The 20,360-nt window shown below is 36.7% G+C and overlaps 1 protein-coding gene across 1 annotated transcript in view; it reads left to right on the forward strand.

Annotated features, from left to right (window-relative positions):
• The window catches only part of UNC13C (unc-13 homolog C), a 649,809-nt gene that overhangs the window by 141,249 nt on the left and 488,200 nt on the right, over positions 1–20,360 (forward strand). The window contains exons 2-3 of the mRNA XM_015452851.3: positions 31–53; positions 634–698. Of these exons, the coding sequence (XP_015308337.3) occupies positions 31–53; positions 634–698 (88 nt within the window). The remainder of the gene's footprint in view (positions 1–30; positions 54–633; positions 699–20,360) is intronic.

Genomic DNA, 20,360 nt, shown 5'->3' on the forward strand with positions numbered 1-20,360 from the left:
TTATCCCTTCTTTTCCTGATTCTCTTTCAGATAGCAGTTCTGTGGATGAAAAGGTTTTAAATCATACTTATTCTTCCCTCCTGAGGGATCTTGTCTTTTGTACATGTTTGTTTGTGACATATTAGACCTGTTTGATTCCTCTGTTTTAGTTTTGAAATGTGCATGTTATCCCAGCTTTCCATTATTTGGTTGTCCTTTAAGTGTGCCCCTGATAATGTTGCATTTATGGAGAGGTCACACCTTGCCAGTTGCGCTTACCTTAGCTATACTTGCCAACCTAGGGGTCTGCTACGGTCAAACACAGCATCTTTTCTTCAGTCTGGCTAAACATGACCTTTCTGACTGATTCCTGATCTTTATTGCACATATCAAGTTTTAAGGGCAAACAGCATTTGGAATATGACATATTTTCCTGGACTCTGCCAGTGCATTTGTTTAAATGCTGACAGCTAATTTCAAAACGTGTACTCATAAAAACATAGCAGCTTTGACTTGGAGCTGACCCTGCTTAGCATCTGTCATACTAGGTGTTACGTGTGTAGTGCAGTTGACCTGTGTCCCGATTTCATGTACATAAAACTGTAGTATGCTAAAAGCCTGTTTGTTTTGTTTTTCTCTCACTCTTCATTTAAGGCTCGAATAGTAAGCGGCAATGATTTGGATGCTTGCAAATTCTCTGCACTCCAGGTGTGTGGTGGGTAAGTATCTTCATATCTTTGTAATTTATTCCATTCATCAATGGCCCTTGGCTGTGCTCTCAACATATATGCTTTGAATGCAGGATGCTGCATGATTAACTAGGCTCATTGTTACTTTATTTCACAATAAAGTCAACATTACAGTGTTTTCTTAAAAAAAGTTAACTCTAAAATGATTCTAAAAATATGAATATGTGTATAATTATATATATATGTCAAAATCACCTAACCAGTTTAACTGTTAACATTAACATGACATACCCAAATACAACCACATACTTTTACATGATTGAATTCATATTGATACAATTAATGCTCTCTTTCCATTTGCTTGTTTTCATAATTATATATGTGCATGAACTTTTTCATATCAATAACTCAATGAATGTAATCTATACTATTCTTTTTCACAGTTGCATAGTATTACATTTAACATAAGTATCAAAGTATTTAAAATGTAATCACAAAAATCATGTATGAAATTTATTTTCTGTGTAAAACATTCAAGCAGTCTCGTCTTTAATGGTAAAAGTTACACACTGGCATCAGTGTGGCATGAATGTTCATAGGCATTTTGCTGCATGTTTGCAATACATATCTATGTTGATATAAAATAAGTAGTTTTGCATGGTGATATTTTTTGCATTTTAACATAAAACAGTTCACTCCGTGTAAATAAATAAGCATGAATTTAATGCTGACTTCGTATCTATGCTGTTATAATTGTTCTATACATAATGATTCACTTAATCTTTACAATGGCCATAAAAGGTAAGTACTATTTTGACTCTCTTTTTAAAAATGAGGAAACCAATCCACAAAGCGCTTATGAAATGTTTCCTTAAGACAGCTAGCGAGTGGCAAAATCAGTATTCAAGCTCAGTTAATCTAATTCCAGAGCCTATAATCTCAATTGAAATGCCTCATTGCCTCTGCAGCTTGCTGTTCTCTTTTTTTCCATTTAATAACAAATGCCTTGCAAAATTATCTACTTTATTATTTTGAAGTGGTGCAAATATTTGAAAACATTCATACAACATGTTTTATTCTTCTGTTGGTGGGTTTTCAAAATTATTTCGAATTCATAATTGTAAATTATGACATAATTGTAGATACTACGGTAAATATAATAGATTTTAAAAGTATAATTTGTGGATCAATGCTTATACACAGTTTTTATATTCATATATACTTCTTTATATATGAATATATAGACATATCTATATAATTGATTACATATCTGTCTATATAGATTTTTTTTTTAATTGAGACCAGGTTTTGTCATGTTATTCAGGCTGGTCTTGAACTCCTGAGCTCAGGTGATCCACCCACCTTGGCCTCCCAAAGTGCTGGGATTACATGCATGAGCCACCGTCCCTGGCCAATAATTTAAATCTATATACATACATATGTATATTAGAGGTTTTATGCTGAAATTTGAATACATTGATGTACAGTATAAATAGAAGCAAAATTTAGAGCCATGTTTTAGTTTTTTTATCTAGGCAAAAATTTCACAGTTCTGTTTTATAATGCACTCAGTTTTTCAAAATAATTTTATTGTTAAATACATCCACATGCTCCTACTTATTTCAAATAAAATATTTGTAAGATTTAAAGTGTTAAATTTAAAACTCCTACAAATTAATATATATGTATCATTTTTATTTTGATTTTTCCAAATAGAAGTGATTAAGATGTTATTTCTGTTACATCTTTAACTTCAATGTCCTTGAAATAAACATGTGAAGAATTGCTCTCATTCATATTCTAATGTTAAAGTAATTTAAATAAGTTATAAAACCAGTTGTGGTAAAAGATCACTATGAATTATTCAGAGAAATTAAGGTAGTAAATAAACTACTGTCTCTACTACAACACCACGAATACTGCGTCTTTAGGTTTACCAGCAATAATAATTTGACAACTAAATAAAATGTTTGTCTTAGGAAATAATTAAGTTGAATTCTAATTTAATTATGAAAAATGTTGGTACATAGTGTCACACACCTGGAGGTTTATCTGAGTTTATGATGTTATAGATTCTGCACCTCCTCCTCACCTACAGCATCTATCACTTTGTAAAAGTTTGATTTGCTAACTCTGTCTAAATATGGACTTAATCCTTGTCAGAACGAGAGTTAATCTACATCCATGCTTTTGTTAAGCACATGCAGTATAAATGTCTGGCTAAAATAGTTTCTCTTTACATTTCGAATAGATCTTTCCACACTGTTACATTTTCTGAAAATGCCTCTTTCAACGACTTTCTAAGAGATTTTGGAACTGTGATAGTATGGGAAGGGGGTGATAGCTTTCAGTCATCAAGACAATTTATCATTGCCTGAATGCTTATTTTAAAGAACCGGAAGGATACATTTACATATGAGCCTTCAATCACAGGCTCTTTCAGAAAGATGTGCTTATTTTAATTTTTCTATAAATATTTTAAATATATTTTTAAAATAAAATGAAATACGATTTAAATATAACAACTTCTATCATCTTAAAAAACTATGACTAGGGCAGAATTTCAAAATATGGAGTCATTACTTTTCTATTACAATGCTGCTAAATTCTTCACTTTTCTACCTTTGCCATCCCCAATCAGTTCAGAGCCAAACCACATTCATCCTTTCCTTAGTTTACTCAAGTGTCAATGAAAGAATAATCTATACACAGTAAAACAAATTAATAAGCTATATACACTGAAACCAGATAATGAAATTAATAATTCTGCTTTCTGATTTCTGCTTAGCTGTCTGTACATTTCCTATAAGTGTTGGCAGAAAAGACATGGTAAATTTCATTCTGTTTTTCCTATCTGTGACGATAAAAGTTCAGACAGGCTCTGGGGAAAAACTGGAAGAGGGAGAGAGAAGAGGTGACAGAAAAATAAAAGGGGCAAGAGAAAGTGGGAAGGACACATGTTTTGGTGAAATCAATGAATTTAACATTTATACCCTTTAGTGGTTTTATAAGATTTTGTTAACTTTTGTCATCTGTGTCAGCAAGGAGTCATACACAAAGCACACAGCAACTCAGTGTGAAAAGTACAAGAGGTTTATTGGGCAGAAATGTCTCAGAGATAAAATGGAGAGATAGCAGAAGTAGGTGAGAAGAGCCGTTGGACCATGACACAGTTGTTACGTTTGCGAAAGTATATGGAGTAGGAAGGAGAATTGGGTATGAAAAGCCTGAAATTGACTATACTGAGGATAAAAGAAAGTCATTCAGACAAATGGAGAGAAAAGTTTGCTTACTAGTGGAGTCTTTCATTGGGTACAAGTGGCCAGGTCTATTATCTCCACCAAGTTTAGCCATTGGTTGGGAGCAGCTCGGGGATGGTGTAGCCTCGGGGTGAATGCTGCAGTGGATACTGCAGGTGTGGCAGCTGGAGGCTCTTACCCAACTATCCTGCTGTCAGCAGATTCTCTCTAAGGGGTATCTGAGTGATACATGCCCATGGTTACACAGCATCAATTTGATGAAACTGCTTTTACTCAATGATAGTGAACAGAGTCACATGAGTACCTTCTCCAAATGTGAAACAAGATTTTAATTAGAATAACACTCCTTTGGTGCTTTCATTGTATATGACTTAAGTTTCCCTTTCCCTTGACATTTGTAGTTAGAGCTCCACTGGTTGAATTATAAGAAGCATTGCAACGTGTGTGTGTGTGTGTGTGTGTGTGTGTGTGTGTGTGTGTGTGTGTGTATGTTGGTGTTTGTCTATTCTCGAAGTACCAGACTTGCATGCACCACAATTTGGGCAAGTCTATAAAACAGTGGTAGGATTAGGGAAAAACAATTTGGGGAGGATGTTACATCTGTATTTTCTTTCTTCACTAGTGATTCAAATTCTTCTCTGCAGTACTGTTCTCATGGCACTAAGTTCCTTGAGCCTATGTGAAATTCCTCTGTCCATGGTTCTGATCTAGGTGGGTGACTTCTGTTCAACCTCAATCAGAATGATTGAACCTTTTCAGGAAAGAGGCAGTGGTTACAGAAGTGAAATAATGCAGACAGATAAAAATGAAGAGACACTGTTAAAAGGAAGGACAATTATCACCAGGAACAACTATCTTGGTAAATGTGAACAAGCTAATTTTCATCCAAAGTCCTATACAATTCCATTGTTTTTCTTAAATTTACCTTAATTAAAATACCAATTTTTGTTTCTGTTGTAGAACCCAATGTCAGCTAGGTTGTTCAACATATGAATAAAGCTGGTTTAACATATTTTTAATTTTCTGTCACAGTACTGACATTGGTTTTTTGTTTCTCTATAAAGTTGAGATTACATACTATCCTCACACCCTCTTCCTCTTTCATAGTCTTGACTTCCATGTTTAGCCAGGGTCTAAAATCTTCCACTTAGCATAGAAGATAAAGTTGTTCCTACGCTCCAGAGACTCTTCACTTAACTTTTCTCATCACAGCAGTCTTCTCTCTCATAGCTGAGAACATTTTATTTCAGTTCTTCCTAACAAGTCCACCAATTTGATTCTTCCCTATTCCCTCAGATAACTTTCCTATTTTTCAAGGGTCAGAAAATCTCCTAAGCCTAAACATGGGCTGTTTCCACTGAATTTTCTTGTGAGTCAGTGGTTTACCCTACATCACCATCCCTGCATGCTCTGAACCAGGTTTGCCGAATATTAAGAAAATGACAACCCCCATATAACACAGTGTTTTAATCATGGTGACAGGTCACTCTTTGTGTTTGGCTTATGGTTTGGCTCTGTCACCTAAATCTCATCTGAAATTGTAATCCCCATATGTCAAGGAGGGACCTGGTGGGAGGTTATTGGATCATGGGGGTCAGTTTTCCCCAGGCTATTCTCATGCTAGGAAGTTCTCATGAGATCTGAGGCTTTAAAAGTGTTTGGCAATTCCCCCTGCTCCCGGCTCTCTGTCTCCTGCTGCCGTGTAAAATATGACTTTCTTCCCCTTTGCCTTCTACTAGGATTGGAAATTTCCTGAGGCCTCCCCAGACATGCAGAATTGTGAGTCAGTTAAACTTCCTTTCTTTATAAATTACCCAGTCTCATGTTGTGTTTTTATAGCAGTGTGAAAATGAACTAATGCGGTCTTTGACCTTTTAGTTAGTTATTTTTAGGGAGCAGCTTCCTTTCCCTCCAGAGAACTTGGTATAGAAGGAGTTCACTATAAAGTTAGGTAAGAGTGAAATAAAGATTTCTATTTATTATAAGGCTTAACAGATGCAAACATGGCCTACTTTAATAAGTCATTGTTGTATAGCCAGTGAGTCACCATGCCCATATTTTTTCAACTTAATTGTATTCACATTACCATTGACCTCGTTTTAGTCCTCAGTACCTTTTACTTAGGCAGTTGCAAACTGATCTTCTGAGACTGATCTTCTAAACAATCTTCCTTTGTTAATTTCTTCTTCCACATTAAATCTAATCTCTACACTGTTAAAGATCAATGCCTTTAAAGCACGGGCCTTTCTACTTAAATATCTTTAATGACTTTTCTTTTTCTTAAATGTAAAGGACAGTTGGCCCTCTGTATCTGTGGGTTCTATATCTGTGGATTCAAACAGCTGTTGATTGAGAATATGCTAAACAATAATAATAAATAGCAATGAAACAATAAGAAACACAAATAGAAATTCAAGACCACAACTGTTAATACAGCACTTACATTGTATTTGGTGGTATAAGCAACCTACAGATAATTTAAAGTATATGGGATGATGTGCACAGGAAATACACAAATACCGTGCCATTTTATATAAGGCAGTTGAGTGTCTGCAGATTTTGGTCTCTGATGGGTGATCCTGGAACTAATCTCCTGTGGATACCAAAGGATAACTGTATAGGTCTTTTCACATGGTTTTGAATATCTTTCTTGATTTCTGTTTCTCTCTCTTTTTACTGTGGTAAAGTATTATCACTGTTTTTAGTGTTTCTATTTTTTTGTATCAGTCTGTAGCATATAATAGTTTGATCAGTTGCATAGATTTAACAAGATTCTTGTCCTCCAACTTGATTTTAAATTCCTAAGGAGTTTAAAATAAGTTGACTTGCTTAAATTATTACAGGAGAAACAACCCTTGACATCTCTTGGCCACAATCATGTTGGGCACAATCATGCCACAAGGCAGTTGCAGCTGCTAGAAAGGAGCCTCGTGTTTGTCTTCAGGGAGTACGCCCAATCACAAACTCTTGATTGTATCATGCCTGTTAGTCCTCAGCACCCTGTCTGCAGTCCTCATGTAGAGCAAACACATAATATCCTATGCACAAAGGCTTAATCTAGACAGAGAGTTTCTTAATAAGGAAAACAGCCACAAGGCCATCAGCTTTCTAAAACCCATGAATCAAGGAGTGATTGCTGAGCCATTAGCTTCCTGTGGTCAAGAAGACTGCCTGTCTAGTTTTGGCCTGCCTCCAGCTCTCTCTAGTCTCAGGAGCACCTGATTATCTTCTCTACTTAGAAAGTCATAAGATCATTAGGTTAGCTTTTGATGTCAGCTACAAAGACCAGACATTGGGGTGACTACTTCAATGTGTGGATCTATGAGACCTCACAACCACATTCCCATATTGAGTGGGAAATAGACTTTGGCATAGCATCTATGAAATTAAGATAAACTTTACTCTCTGTAATCTTAACCATGCTTAGTTAAGCCATAGCTTGCTTGAGATAGATTATAAACAATTTCTGTTAGGCATACTTTGTTCCTAAATTTATGGTGGCAAAATCATCATAAAACTGACTCAGGGGATTAAAAAAAATGGAGCTGTCATCCTGAAGCTACTAATAGCTCATAGTTCACCAAGTTGTAGATTGGCACCTTTTTGATCACCTCACTTTCTGGCTTGGGTTTATAGCTTAACGTTCTTTCTTACTCAGTGGTAGACCATAAACCTAGGAAAAACACTTGACTATTACCCACAGTTGATCAGGGATACTGTATAAGACTCCCGCATCTTCCGGTAATATTAGAAAATAGGTCCATCCATCCTCACACATGGATAAGAAACCTGTCATCTATTCTAATAGAGGCCGTCTTCTGAGCTTTAGGAGGCTGACCATAAAAAGTTGTTCTCCCAAATCACATTTTTTACTTCCATTATTTAATAGTATTTAAGAATATGAAACCTCAGGATAATCCTAGGTGTAAGCCAGGAGAACCTCCAATTTTACTCATTGTATGAAAGCTACTTTCTTTCTTTTCTTTCTTTTCTTTCTTTTCTTTCTTTTTCTGAGATGGAGTCTCACTCTCACCCAGGCTGGAATGCAGTGGCATGATCTCGGCTCACTGCAACCTCCACCTCCTGGGCTCAGGTGATTTTCCTGCCTCAGCCTACTGAGTAGCTGGGATTCTGGCACATGCCATCATGCATGGCTAATTTTTTTGTATTTTAGTAGAGATGCGGTTTCACCAAGTTGCACAGGGTGGTTTCAAACTCCTGAGTTCAGGCAATCTGCCCGCCTCGGCCTCCCAAAGTGCTGGGATTACAGGAGTGAGCCACAGCGCCTGGCATTTACATTTCAGATCAAGAAATTCCCATGACCCCACATCCCTTTCAAGCCACAAAGCAGATAATGGCTGTACTTTGGGGAAGGAAATCAGCTGCCATCAACTCTGACAACTTTCCTTTAGCCAGTTCCTGGCACTGGAGCCTTCCATAATTGATCTACACAGCACTGGTTGGCTTCTTAGAAAGGGCCTGCTTTTCCTTTCATCTTTAGGTGACTGCCAATAAAAACACACTCAATAGGAAATTTACCTTTCCCTGATTTCTGTGAGCCACTAACTCGACCTCATAATATTTGAGATGTACTTTAAAAGAACCCCAAATCATGCACTTCCAAAGGACTAGTATTTGGTAAGACCATCTCATTATTAGTGATACAAGTTTCATCACACACCCAACTCCCAAGGCCAGTCTGTTCTCAATTAGAAAACTAAGGCCATCAACATAAGCCTAAGCATAATACTACTTCTATCTCCTTACCCTCATGAACTCATTCACAATTTTTTTCTCACTCCAAGGTCTATATCTCAAGCCAGTGCTGGTACTCTCTTCTGGCTTTGAGTATCACAGGAGTGCCAACTTAATACAGCAGCAAGCAGGGCCAATCCAGCCTCAGAAAAATGAAATTGCTAGTTAAGAAACTTGTTTTTGAGAAAAAAGTGTTATATTGAAACACATTTCCTTCTCTGTTCAATTTGCTTATTCAACATTTATATATTACTATACATTTCAGCTCTTTATATATCAGATTCTTAATCATGACCCCCTAAGTCTCTATGGCTTAAATTTATTTATTTATTTATTTATTTTTTTTTTTTTTTGAGATGGAGTCTCGCTCTGTCGCCCAGGCTGGAGTGCAGTGGCCGGATCTCAGCTCACTGCAAGCTCCGCCTCCCGGGTTTGCGCCATTCTCCTGCCTCAGCCTCCCGAGTAGCTGGGACTACAGGCGCCCGCCACCTCGCCCGGCTAGTTTTTTGTATTTTTTTAGTAGAGACGGGGTTTCACCGTGTTAGCCAGGATGGTCTCGATCTCCTGACCTCGTGATCCGCCCGTCTCGGCCTCCCAAAGTGCTGGGATTACAGGCTTGAGCCACCGCGCCCGGCCAAATTTATTAGGAAATTAATGAATCTTAGCTACATCAGAGAGTCAAGCTTAATCTTCTAGTGCCTTCCAGATGTTCTTTGAGTTTGAAGAGTAGCAAATTAAAATCACTGATACATCCTTTATGAAGACAGTGTTTGAGTCGTCAGTCTTAAAGTGGTGCAAGTTTAGTAACTACAGAAAATATCATCTGTTATATTGAGCAGAATAATCACTTGTGTTAGAAAATTACCAGCTATTAGCTGGGAAACACTGAAAATAACCCTACTAAATAAGATGGAAAGTGTAAGAAATACCATGTTTCCTACACCGACTGGTTCTTTCCAAGCTGTAATTGATATGGCTATTGAGCACATCTAATACATATAAAAGTCTTAGAGAGAAAAAAAAAGAGGAACACTGAGGATGATCATTGTATTTTCCAATTAGGCATATATTGAGTATGTTTTTAGATATCTTTTAATGAATAAATACCTTATTCCATGAAGGTAGATGACATAGATTCCCTCTTATAGACAGACTATATAGTAGTGTAAGAGAACAATAAAATAATCGCTGCTAAAAATGTGTGCTACTGCTGCTATACACTTGTAAATAGTAGAGATGCTATTCTCTACTACTCACTTGTTATTTAAAATAACAAGTTGGCTTAATCCATATATTTTCTTAAATATGAAACAGCTTGCTCTAAGAACTGCACTGTAATTTTCAGATATGACAAAATCTATCTAAGACTAGCAGATTAAGAGTTCTTAGTTTTTAGTCTGTCTTAACATTTAGAAAGAGTATAAAATAAAATAATTAAGCAACACTTTAGATGTCATTTAAAGATGGTCTATCTCAAATTCATAATTATAATATAATAAGTAATACTTTTTGAAATGTTGCAATATAACAGACCCATATCTGAGCATTTTTTAACATTACTTCCTTTAATTCTTGTAGCAACTTTTTGAGGTAGGTATGATAGTTATTATTCATATTTTACAGATGAGGTAATTCAGGAATCCAGACACTAAGCATAGTCAAGATCAGTGACAGTATCAGAGCTGAGATTTGAACTAGATCTACCTGACTTCAGAATTTGATTGCTTTGCTATTATGCCAAATTGATACAATTTTACAAATCAATAATGCTCATTTCTGGATCTGTTCTGTTAAATATTGTACTGTACACTTACATTATATTTTAAATTTAACATTACATTATATATTGATCTGAAAAGGTTTCTCATTATATGTACCAAATAAATGTAGATCTATTTCTAGATTTCGAAAATATATTTGCAAAGGAATTTCAGGATATCTCCTTGAAAAATATGACTTAGATAAACTAATAATAGGTTGAATGACTGGACCCAATGTGTGATAATTCATGATTGATATTGTACTCAGGGGTGGAATGACTCAGGAATTGCCTTTACATAGATTTTTAAAAATTGGTATATAATAGAGGCACATATTTTAGGGGTACCTGTGGTATTTTGATTTATTCATATTATGTGTAATAATTAAACCAGGGTAATTGAAATATTCATTACCTTAAACATTTTTCTTTATGCCTGGAATATTCAAATTATTCTCTACTAGCTATTTTGAAATATATAATAAATTATATATTGTTGTAGTTACTCGACTGATTTATTGAGCACTAGGTCTTATTTCCTCCATCTAACTATATTTTTGTACCTATTAATCTCTCTTCTCCCCCACCTCCCCTCTATTCTTCCTGGCCTCTGTTATTCACCAATCTACTTTCTATTGGTATTTTGATACATATTGCATTGGATCTGTAGGTTGCTTTGGCAATATTACATTTTAGCAATATTACATTTTCCAATCCATGAATATGGATTTAGATTGTTTTTAACTGGAAAAGATAAAAATATAAAATACATACTTCAACAATTTGAGGGTGACATATACCTGGGCAAAATAACTGGTATATTAATAATGGAATTATTGTCTAAAATATCTTAGCATATTGCAACCATGAGCTGAAACTAACAAGATGGAGTATAAATGGTATATTACCCAAGATAACCCAGGTCATGATAAAGTAATTAACACCTACCAAATTTCAGTATACTAGTTAAGTAAAATGTTATTTCTCATCCATGCAACATTTCCCTTTTTTCCCCTTATTTCTCAGAATTTCATCATGCAACATTTTCAATGCATGTAGATACGAGGAGGGTGCACTTTGATCTTCATAGTTGTTCAGGGAACCATGCTGACAGAGGCTTTGCATTCATACACGCTGAATCTAAAAAAGGGAAGGTTCAAGTGAGAATTCGTGTTAGAAGTCTTTGATTATTTAAAAGATTAGGTTATAAAAGGGACTATATTGTCCTGAGCTTCCCAGTGGACAGAACGTGGATCATTGAAGAAATTGTGTATAGGCACGCTTCTGACCAATATAAGAAGATATTTCCAATCAAGAGCTGTCTTTGTAAATACTAAGTTTCCTACTGCTAGAGATTTTTAAATAAACTAGGTGCTCAGTTGTTAGAAATATTGCACAAGGAATTTAAATATCAGATGATTGATTATTTAAAACCTATTCCAATCTTAATGTCCTATCCTTATATTGTATCATAATATAGTAACTGTATCAGTTAGATATTGCCATGTAACAAACCAGTCCAAAACTCAGTGGCTTAAACAATGAATCTGTGGGTCTTGTCTGCATTCATTGATGCATGTATGGTCAGCCGAACAGGGGCCATTGCTCACATTTCTGGTGGCTATTTGGCTATTATGGAGCAGGGGCAATTGGGCTGTTATTCATCATCCAGCTGGCCAAACCAAACTTGATTATATGACAGTGACTGGATTCTAAAGGAATAAGTGGAAGCATGCAAGGCCATGAATCCAAAACTGGAACTGACAGCTATCACTTTTACCACATTCTATTGTGAAAACACATCATAAGTCCCACTGAGATTCAAAAATGTGGAAATAAGGCTCTTTTTTTTTTTATAAGAGGAGTGAATGACTGATGCCATTTTTAACAATAGAGTATAATCGTGTATATTCACAAATAGTCTTCAAATATATATTTTCCACAATTTAGAGAAAATAGAATATCATTTCATATATTTACTTCCACTTAATTATTTGTATTTTAAATAATGAAAAAATAGATATTGCCATGAAAACATCAGAATCTCATTTTCAGTAGTACCTAATTATTCTGTTACAATACAGGACAAAGAGAAATTTACTTTCCAGATAGGTGAATGAAAGCGTTCTGTACATTTAAGAGAAGATGTATTTCTGATTTGGAGTCTCAGTGCAGACTTTATGGAGAAGGTGGAATTAAATTGGGCTTAAATGTTTGGATACAATTTTGACACATGGATATGGAAAAGAAAATGTAGACCAGGAAGCAGTACAAAACTTGAGTTGCATCATAGACAAGAAAGTAGACAGTAGTATGTCCAATCATGTGGAGGAGAGAAGTGGAAAATGTGTTGGGAAATGTAAGTTGAAAGTTTGAATGCCTGACCAAAGATACTAAATATATTAACCTTTAACATATTTCTATCATTTGAAATACCTGCATCTTGTAAAAAATGACTCAGCTATTCTGGTCAAACAATAACTGCAGGGTGATGGTGACAATGACAGGGAAGAAACTGATAGATTTAAATTCACAAGATTGTATGATTTTCATTAACTAGAGCAGAATCATCTGCCAAAATCTTAATTTTTAGAAAGACATTAGTCTCCAGAAGCAGGTGCACTTGGGTATAGCAGACATCTTGCTTGCTTTGAGAATTTTTACACAACTCTGTCAACCATGATAAGCATCACTTTAACTCCTGCTCATTATCTTGAGGCTTAGACTCTAAGGTGCCAGGTAGGAAAGGCCAAACCATGGGATTTGTAGAAGAAGCCATCACTGCTCAGAATCATCTGTATAAATCTTTTTATACAAGATGGCATCATCTGCCATATAATCTTTACATATAAAGATCTCTTCAGGAAACAATACTTGAAACAGTTATTCCGGAGTCAACAACTACAGAATCTTATAATTTAGAAGCTTCTCCACATTTAACAATAAGTTGCATTTATTTGTATCAAGTGTGGGAGGTACAAAGCTATAGTGCAAGTGTCAAGGAAATCATGGATTACCTGTAACAGAGTATCCTTTCCAGGCTAGAGCTGAGACTCAGATTTGTCCAGTGTGACATCTGCAAAATCTCTTTCCAATGTATCTGTTTGCTTTCATTGGTTTACACAGGGTCTGAGAATAGAGAAGCTGGACAGTGCCTGCAACTGGGGTTCAAAACTAGACATATTTGATGAAAGACTGTGTCAATAGCAGTGAAATTGATGGACAACAGAATTTTTGAAAGGCACATAGGTTTCCTGTGAGAAGTCTTATCAAAAAGGCAAAAAAGAGCCTGGGATGGCAATTCAGACTCAGCAGTTAGAACTAGAAATCAGAGGAAATAAGTTCTCATTACTCTGTGTGTGGGTAGGTGTGGCCACCCTGGTTGTATAAGTAACTTTTAAGAAGGGAGAAAAGGGCTGTATGTGAACTTGAGCTGTTTCTCTAGGATCATGGCAAAACTGCTGAGTTCCCCTCTCACCAAATTGAGTGCAAACCAGCCATTGGTTACAAATTAGAATTAACACTAAGTGAGGATGAATAATGTCTTTGCCTTTTCCATTTAGTCAATGGGACTTGAGAAGGGAAAATTCCCACACTGCTTCTGAGGAAAAGACACATAATTATGTGATATACTGACAAATAGTAGAACTTCGAGTTAGATGGCCTCGTTTTAAATCTTGACTCTATTGCTTATTAGCTGTGTTTGGGCAAGTCATTTAACCTGTGAGTCTTAATGCTCCATTTGAAAAATGTAGATTATACTCATAATCACATTATAATATAATCGCAAGATCATTTAGTATGTTTTAACTTTCTTTTTGAATCTAGCACACATAGAAAATAATCGTTTAATAATACATTATTAAACGGTAAATCCTTGCTCATGGTGATCAGAGGTAGGGTTTCTTGGAATTGAAGGGTTTCCTAGGATGCAGCAGTTTCAGTGCTAGAACCAGGAAATCCCTGAGCAAACCAAGATGAGTTGGCCACTTCATGAGTTTTGAGAGACTCTAGCTACCCCAACAGGCTGCTCAAAGGGTTCTTCTGAGATCAGCATAGCTGTGAAACGTGTATACTTCACTAGAAGCTCTCATTTAGATAATTAAATATGTTTCTATCTACTCCTACTGGTCTTCTGCCTAAAAAAATGTATAGATTCAAGCGTGGAAAAATAGTAATTGCCTACTCCAGCCCTCTGCTTGGCATATATCTTTAGCCATAATTGTTTACCCCTTGAGAACAAGAAAGTCGTATCTCAAGAAACTCATCTGCAGACAAAGGGATAAAGAAGAGAGAAGCCTCAGGATAGAATGGTAAGTTCTTTCTAGAACTGAATTGAGTTGTGAGAAGGAGCAACTTTTAGAACAGAAATTTGTTTTATTGCCTATTTGAACAAATAAGTAGACCTCATCAGAGATTTTTCCCCTTCTAAACACTTTGATGTTTGACTGAATACATGGCAGATGCTGCCAAACTTCTTCCTTTTCCATGCCTGGTGCAGTGTCATTTACTTTAATATTAGCTCTTTTTATTTTTTTTTAACTTTTTAGAAATAGGATCTTGCTTTTTCACTGAGGCTGGAGTACAGTGGCACAGTCATGGTTCACTGCAGCTTCAATTTCTCATGCTCAAGTGATCCTCCTACCTCAGCCTCTCAAGTAGCCGAGACCACAGGTACATGCTACTACACCCAGCTAATTAAAAAAAAAAAGTGAAGATGGAGTCTCACTATGCTACCCAGGCTGTTCTCAAACCCCTGACCTCAAGTGATCCTCCCGCCTGGCCCCTAAGTGCTGGGATTGCAGGCATGAGCTATCACACTCAGCCAGTATTAGCTTTGTTATCTGCTCAGCTGAGATCAGCCTTTTTTCTTTCTGTTATTGCAAACTGGGACATGGGCAGGATTTTATTTTGCTATCTTTGGCAGGAGGGCCCACTTTTCACTGGAGTTAAAGCTAGATACAGATCTTGGCACTGCTTAGAAACTTGACACTTGCTGTATCACACCATTAAACATCTCCCTGCTGGCAATGTGTCTTACTTATTATACTTTAGCTATTTCATGCTCACTATTGAGCAGGCTACAATAGAACTGTTGAGTAAACATGCTGATTCAATAATTTCGAAGTTTGACTAGTATTCAAATTCTTTGTAGACCGCAGACCAGGCAAAATGAACACGGTAAATATCTTACACAGTCTAAATACCAAAGGATTTGAGTGGAGAGGAAAACTAAAGGGAGACTATACTATTTTTTTTAATTTATTATTATTATTATTATACTTTAAGTTCTAGGGTACATGTACATAACGTGCAGGTTTGTTACATATGTATACTTGTGCCATGTTGGTGTGCTGCACCCATCAACTCGTCAGCACCCATCAACTCATCATTTAAACCAAGTCAACACTTTATTAAGGATACACCAAGTACAAAAACACTGTTTTTTGTATGGGTCTTTTTTGATTAGAAAATGCAGATGCCTAAGGCACTCTTTCCTTGTGCTTGTTGTATTTAGCTACGAAGGTAGTTAAAAGGATCAGACAGACAAGGGACCACAGGAACTGCAAAGAAAAAACAGGTGTCCCTGTGGCTAAAATGTGTCTTAATAATCTAGCATTTAAGGGCCTACTTCTGGCATGAACAAACACTTGGACATGGGAACTAGTGGGTCAAGTTTGGTAGATGTTTAAGGCTCATGGGGGTAATACTGGGACAACAGGATTTTGAAGATAGGTGAGTGCCAGACTGGAAAGACCTTGAGCATCAGCTAAGAGACATGAAGATTTTGCCTATATTTACTAACCTGCTTTTGTAACTTCAAATATCTGGAGGATATTCTGGTTTGCCATTACATAGCAGTGCACTAGAGAGAGGATTAGAATTGTTAGAAGGCAGGGGAAGAGTAATACATACCTTCCTCTTCCCTTAGTTACTATTAAATTATCTGCCTATCCTATCCTTCCTTGGGCAAATCATGCATTGTAGGCAATTAGAATTCAGCAAAGGCATTCAAGCCATGAGTTTAAAAATTAAACCTTTGTTGTATGAAGATTGAGGTAGAAGGAATATATGATACATCATGGAAGACAAGACAATTGGAAGACTTTTGGAATACTATTGAGAAAAAAGGACATAGAAGCTACTCTGTCAGAATAAATAATGATGCTAGCTTTAAGCATGTGTTGCTCGGGAAAAATATGAAATGGATAGTTAAATAGAAGTGTTAGGTAAACTGTTAGTGAGGATCTAGGTCATGGGAGAAAGTTTAGGATTGGTATAGGGACGGGAGAAAGTTTAGGATTGGTATAGGGACGGGAGAAAGTTTAGGATTGGTATAGGGACGGGAGAAAGTTTAGGATTGGTATAGGGACGGGAGAAAGTTTAGGATTGGTATAGGGACGGGAGAAAGTTTAGGATTGGTATAGGGACGGGAGAAAGTTTAGGATTGGTATAGGGACGGGAGAAAGTTTAGGATTGGTATAGGGACGGGAGAAAGTTTAGGATTGGTATAGGGAGGGGAGAAAGTTTAGGATTGGTATAGGGACGGGAGAAAGTTTAGGATTGGTATAGGGACGGGAGAAAGTTTAGGATTGGTATAGTGATTTGAGATTCAACTCTACAGAAGTGATAGCTAGATGAAAATGACAAAGAGAGCATAGAAGCGTAGACTGAATGATTGTGAAAGAAGGATGTTATTACACCCTCCTAACAATGCATACTAGGTTCATTTATATCAAGCAACAGAAAGTTATGACACATGCTTGTTTCATAGAAACTATGATAAGTTGTTGATCACTCCAGGATATCCTTTACTTACTTATGTTCCAAAAAACTAAATTACAAAGATCCAGAGTCACTTACAATCTTTTTTGATTTAGAAACAATCCATGATCTTCAAATTGGGTATAAGACTCTGATGTCTGGAATAAAGTTCTTGCTAAATAGCTATTCAAACGTATAGTTGTGGAAAAGCTTCCTAGTTTCTCTAAAATGATTTTTATATGCATAAGTAAATAATTACACTTTTCAACTCGTTCAGTTGCTATCAGTATTAAATGAATTGACGTATGGGAACATTTAACACAATTTATGACATAGAAAACAAATGTTTTTTTTACATGTTGGTCATTAGTAATTGTTTCTGGTTTGTAAATATATTCTAATATCTATATCTCTAATATATTCCTGATAATTAGTTTAAATTTTTATGATAAAGCTATTTTAATGAGAATGTAAGTAATACACTCTTTCAAATGTGAAAAATCTCTAAATTTGCACATTTCTTTGGAAAGTTGATACCTTAGCCTGAAAGGGGTTGGGAAAGCCATTGTGAATAACAGGACAACCTCACAATTAAACAAAAGAGCTCTGTTGTTCTACATTGAGTGGACTGTTGTAAAAGAAATATTAGCTTTTTTCTTTTTAATTCTTTTTAACTCGTTAGAAATAGGATCTTGCTCTGTCACTCAGACTGGAGTACAGTGGCACAGTCATGGTTCACTGCAGCTTCAATTTCTCATGCTCAAGTGATCCTCCTACCTCAGCCTCCCTAGTAGCCGAGACCACAGGTGCATGCTGTTTGTTCTATACGTAGTCTCAAAGTTTATTCTAGAAGTCGAATAATAAACAGGAACATTAAGCTGGCCAATTTGGACACAGAGAGTGGAGATCTTGGGCTTGTATGTTAGTCATAAAGCCATGACTTTCTACCAGGTACATGGACACCATTTGACAGTGGTACAAGTCCACTGTTTGACAGTGGTAGGCCAATCATTTTGTCTGGTGAAATAGTAGCTGGCCAATTTAAATATTTATTAGTTTAATCATATTTTAATTTACTGGAAGAATTAATAACAACTGCCAGAATTTCTCTTATATTGGGAATAAATATCTCAATATTTATTTCTATAACTTCAGAGTTGTTCTTGTTTTGGTGTTTTTAGGTTTTGGTTTATATTAGATACAGTAAGCCTTTTGTCAATTATTAAAATTTTGACTTTTTTGGCCGGGCACAGTGGCTCACACCTGTAATCCCAGCACTATGGGAGGCCAGGGTGGGTGTATTACTTGAGGTCAGGAGTTCCAGACCAGCCTGACCAACATGGAAAGCCCTGTCTCTCAGAAGAATAAAAACAATTAGCCGGGCGTGCACGTCTGTAGTCCCAGCTACTCGGGAGGCTGAGGCAGGAGAATCGCTTGAACCTGGGAGGTAGAAGTTGCAGTGAGCCGAGATCGCACCACTGCACTCCAGTCTGGTCTGGGCTACAGAGAGGGACTCTGTTTCAAAAGAAGAAAAAAAAAGGGAGGCCGAGGCAGGAGGACCATGAGGTCAGGAGATCAAGACCATCCTGGCTAACACGGTGAAACCCCATCTCTACTAAAAATACAAAAAATTAGCCAGGCGTGGTGGCGGGTGCCTGTAGTCCCAGCTACTCGGGAGGCTGAGGCAGGAGAGTGGCATGAACCGGGAGGCGGAGCTTGCTGTGAGCCGAGATCGCGCCACAGCACTCCAGCCTGGGTGACAGAGCGAGAGTCTGTTTCAAGAAAAAAAAAAGACTTTTTCCAAGCAATTACATAGTCTGTGCCTTAGAGGGATTTGTGATTTTGCTGAAGCACAAATTTATGTTGGTCATCCAGCATTCTTATTTTTTTGCTGCTTTTGCTCTCTAGTCATTAGGAAATTACATATGATAGAGTCATATTGTTACTCATAAAGTCTTGTGCATGTGTGTACGTGGCTGATGTCTACTGTTTAGGATTTGTTTTGCTTTTTCTTACGGCAGATGATCTATAACTGCAAAAGGGTTAAGGTGAACTCAGGCAAGTGACTAGATATAATCCCCAGTAATTTCACTAAAAGGCAGGGACTGGTCCATTTCCTTGTCTGGTTCTGTCTACTGCCGGTTACCTGTGATTGCAGAATTTAGAGACCTGATTCCCTTGCCTTGTGACAGTATGCAATCATGGATAGACAGAGCAGAAGCCATTCAAAGAGAATACCTGGGCAGCTCTTGCAATCAGGCAGAGAACATATGAAATATCGTGGCCTCATACTGAAAGATTTCCTGGTAAGGAAATTTCAAAAACTCTCTCCCCATCAAGTACAATCTGATATTTTGTCACCTTCACTGTCTGAATAAGATTCTTTCCATCAAAACCAGAGTCCTGCTTTTACATTAATTTAGCCTATTATGTCCTCTATTCTTTGAGACCAGCTCCAGGAAATAGACAGTTCCTTGGCTATTAGTGAGAAAGATTTCCTGGAACTTTCTCCATCTCCTTCCATTGCATACAATACAAACTACCTTATTCTTTAGTTAATATGACTTTTAGTTTCCATTTAATTCATTCTCTAAGATCTTACAGAAATGTATTTTTTTTAAATCTCATGTTGGTTTAAAATAGTTCCCTGAATAATCACTTATTAAAACTCAACAAGATTAGGCATGAGAGTGATATCAAGAGATAAACAGATATTGAATAATGCAATGTCACTGAGGTTAATTTTGTTTTTTTAAACTATGTTCCCTGAATAGGTGAGACAAGATAACCGTAGATAAAGTTGTGCCACGTTTTAGGATTTTCTTTTCTTCTGTCTCACTTCTGGCAGTAGACAGCATGATGGCCCTGCAAAGATGTCTGCCCCTTCATTCCTCAAACCTGTGAATATGTTCCTACCTTACATGGCAAAAGGCACTTTGCAGATATGATTGAATTCAGGATCTTGAGACAGGTTACCCTGGATTATCTGAGTGGGCCCAATATAATTACAAAGGTCCTGACAAAAGAGGTGTCAGTTTCAGAGAAGATGTGATGATGAATGGGAAGCAGAGACTGGAGAAATACAAAAAAGGGGCTATTAGCCAAAGACTGCAGGCAGCCTCAACCTCTGGAGCAGGAAAAGACAAGGAAACA

The sequence above is a fragment of the Macaca fascicularis genome, chromosome 7 (genome assembly GCF_037993035.2).
Source record: "Macaca fascicularis isolate 582-1 chromosome 7, T2T-MFA8v1.1".
Classification (NCBI taxonomy): domain Eukaryota; kingdom Metazoa; phylum Chordata; class Mammalia; order Primates; family Cercopithecidae; genus Macaca; species Macaca fascicularis.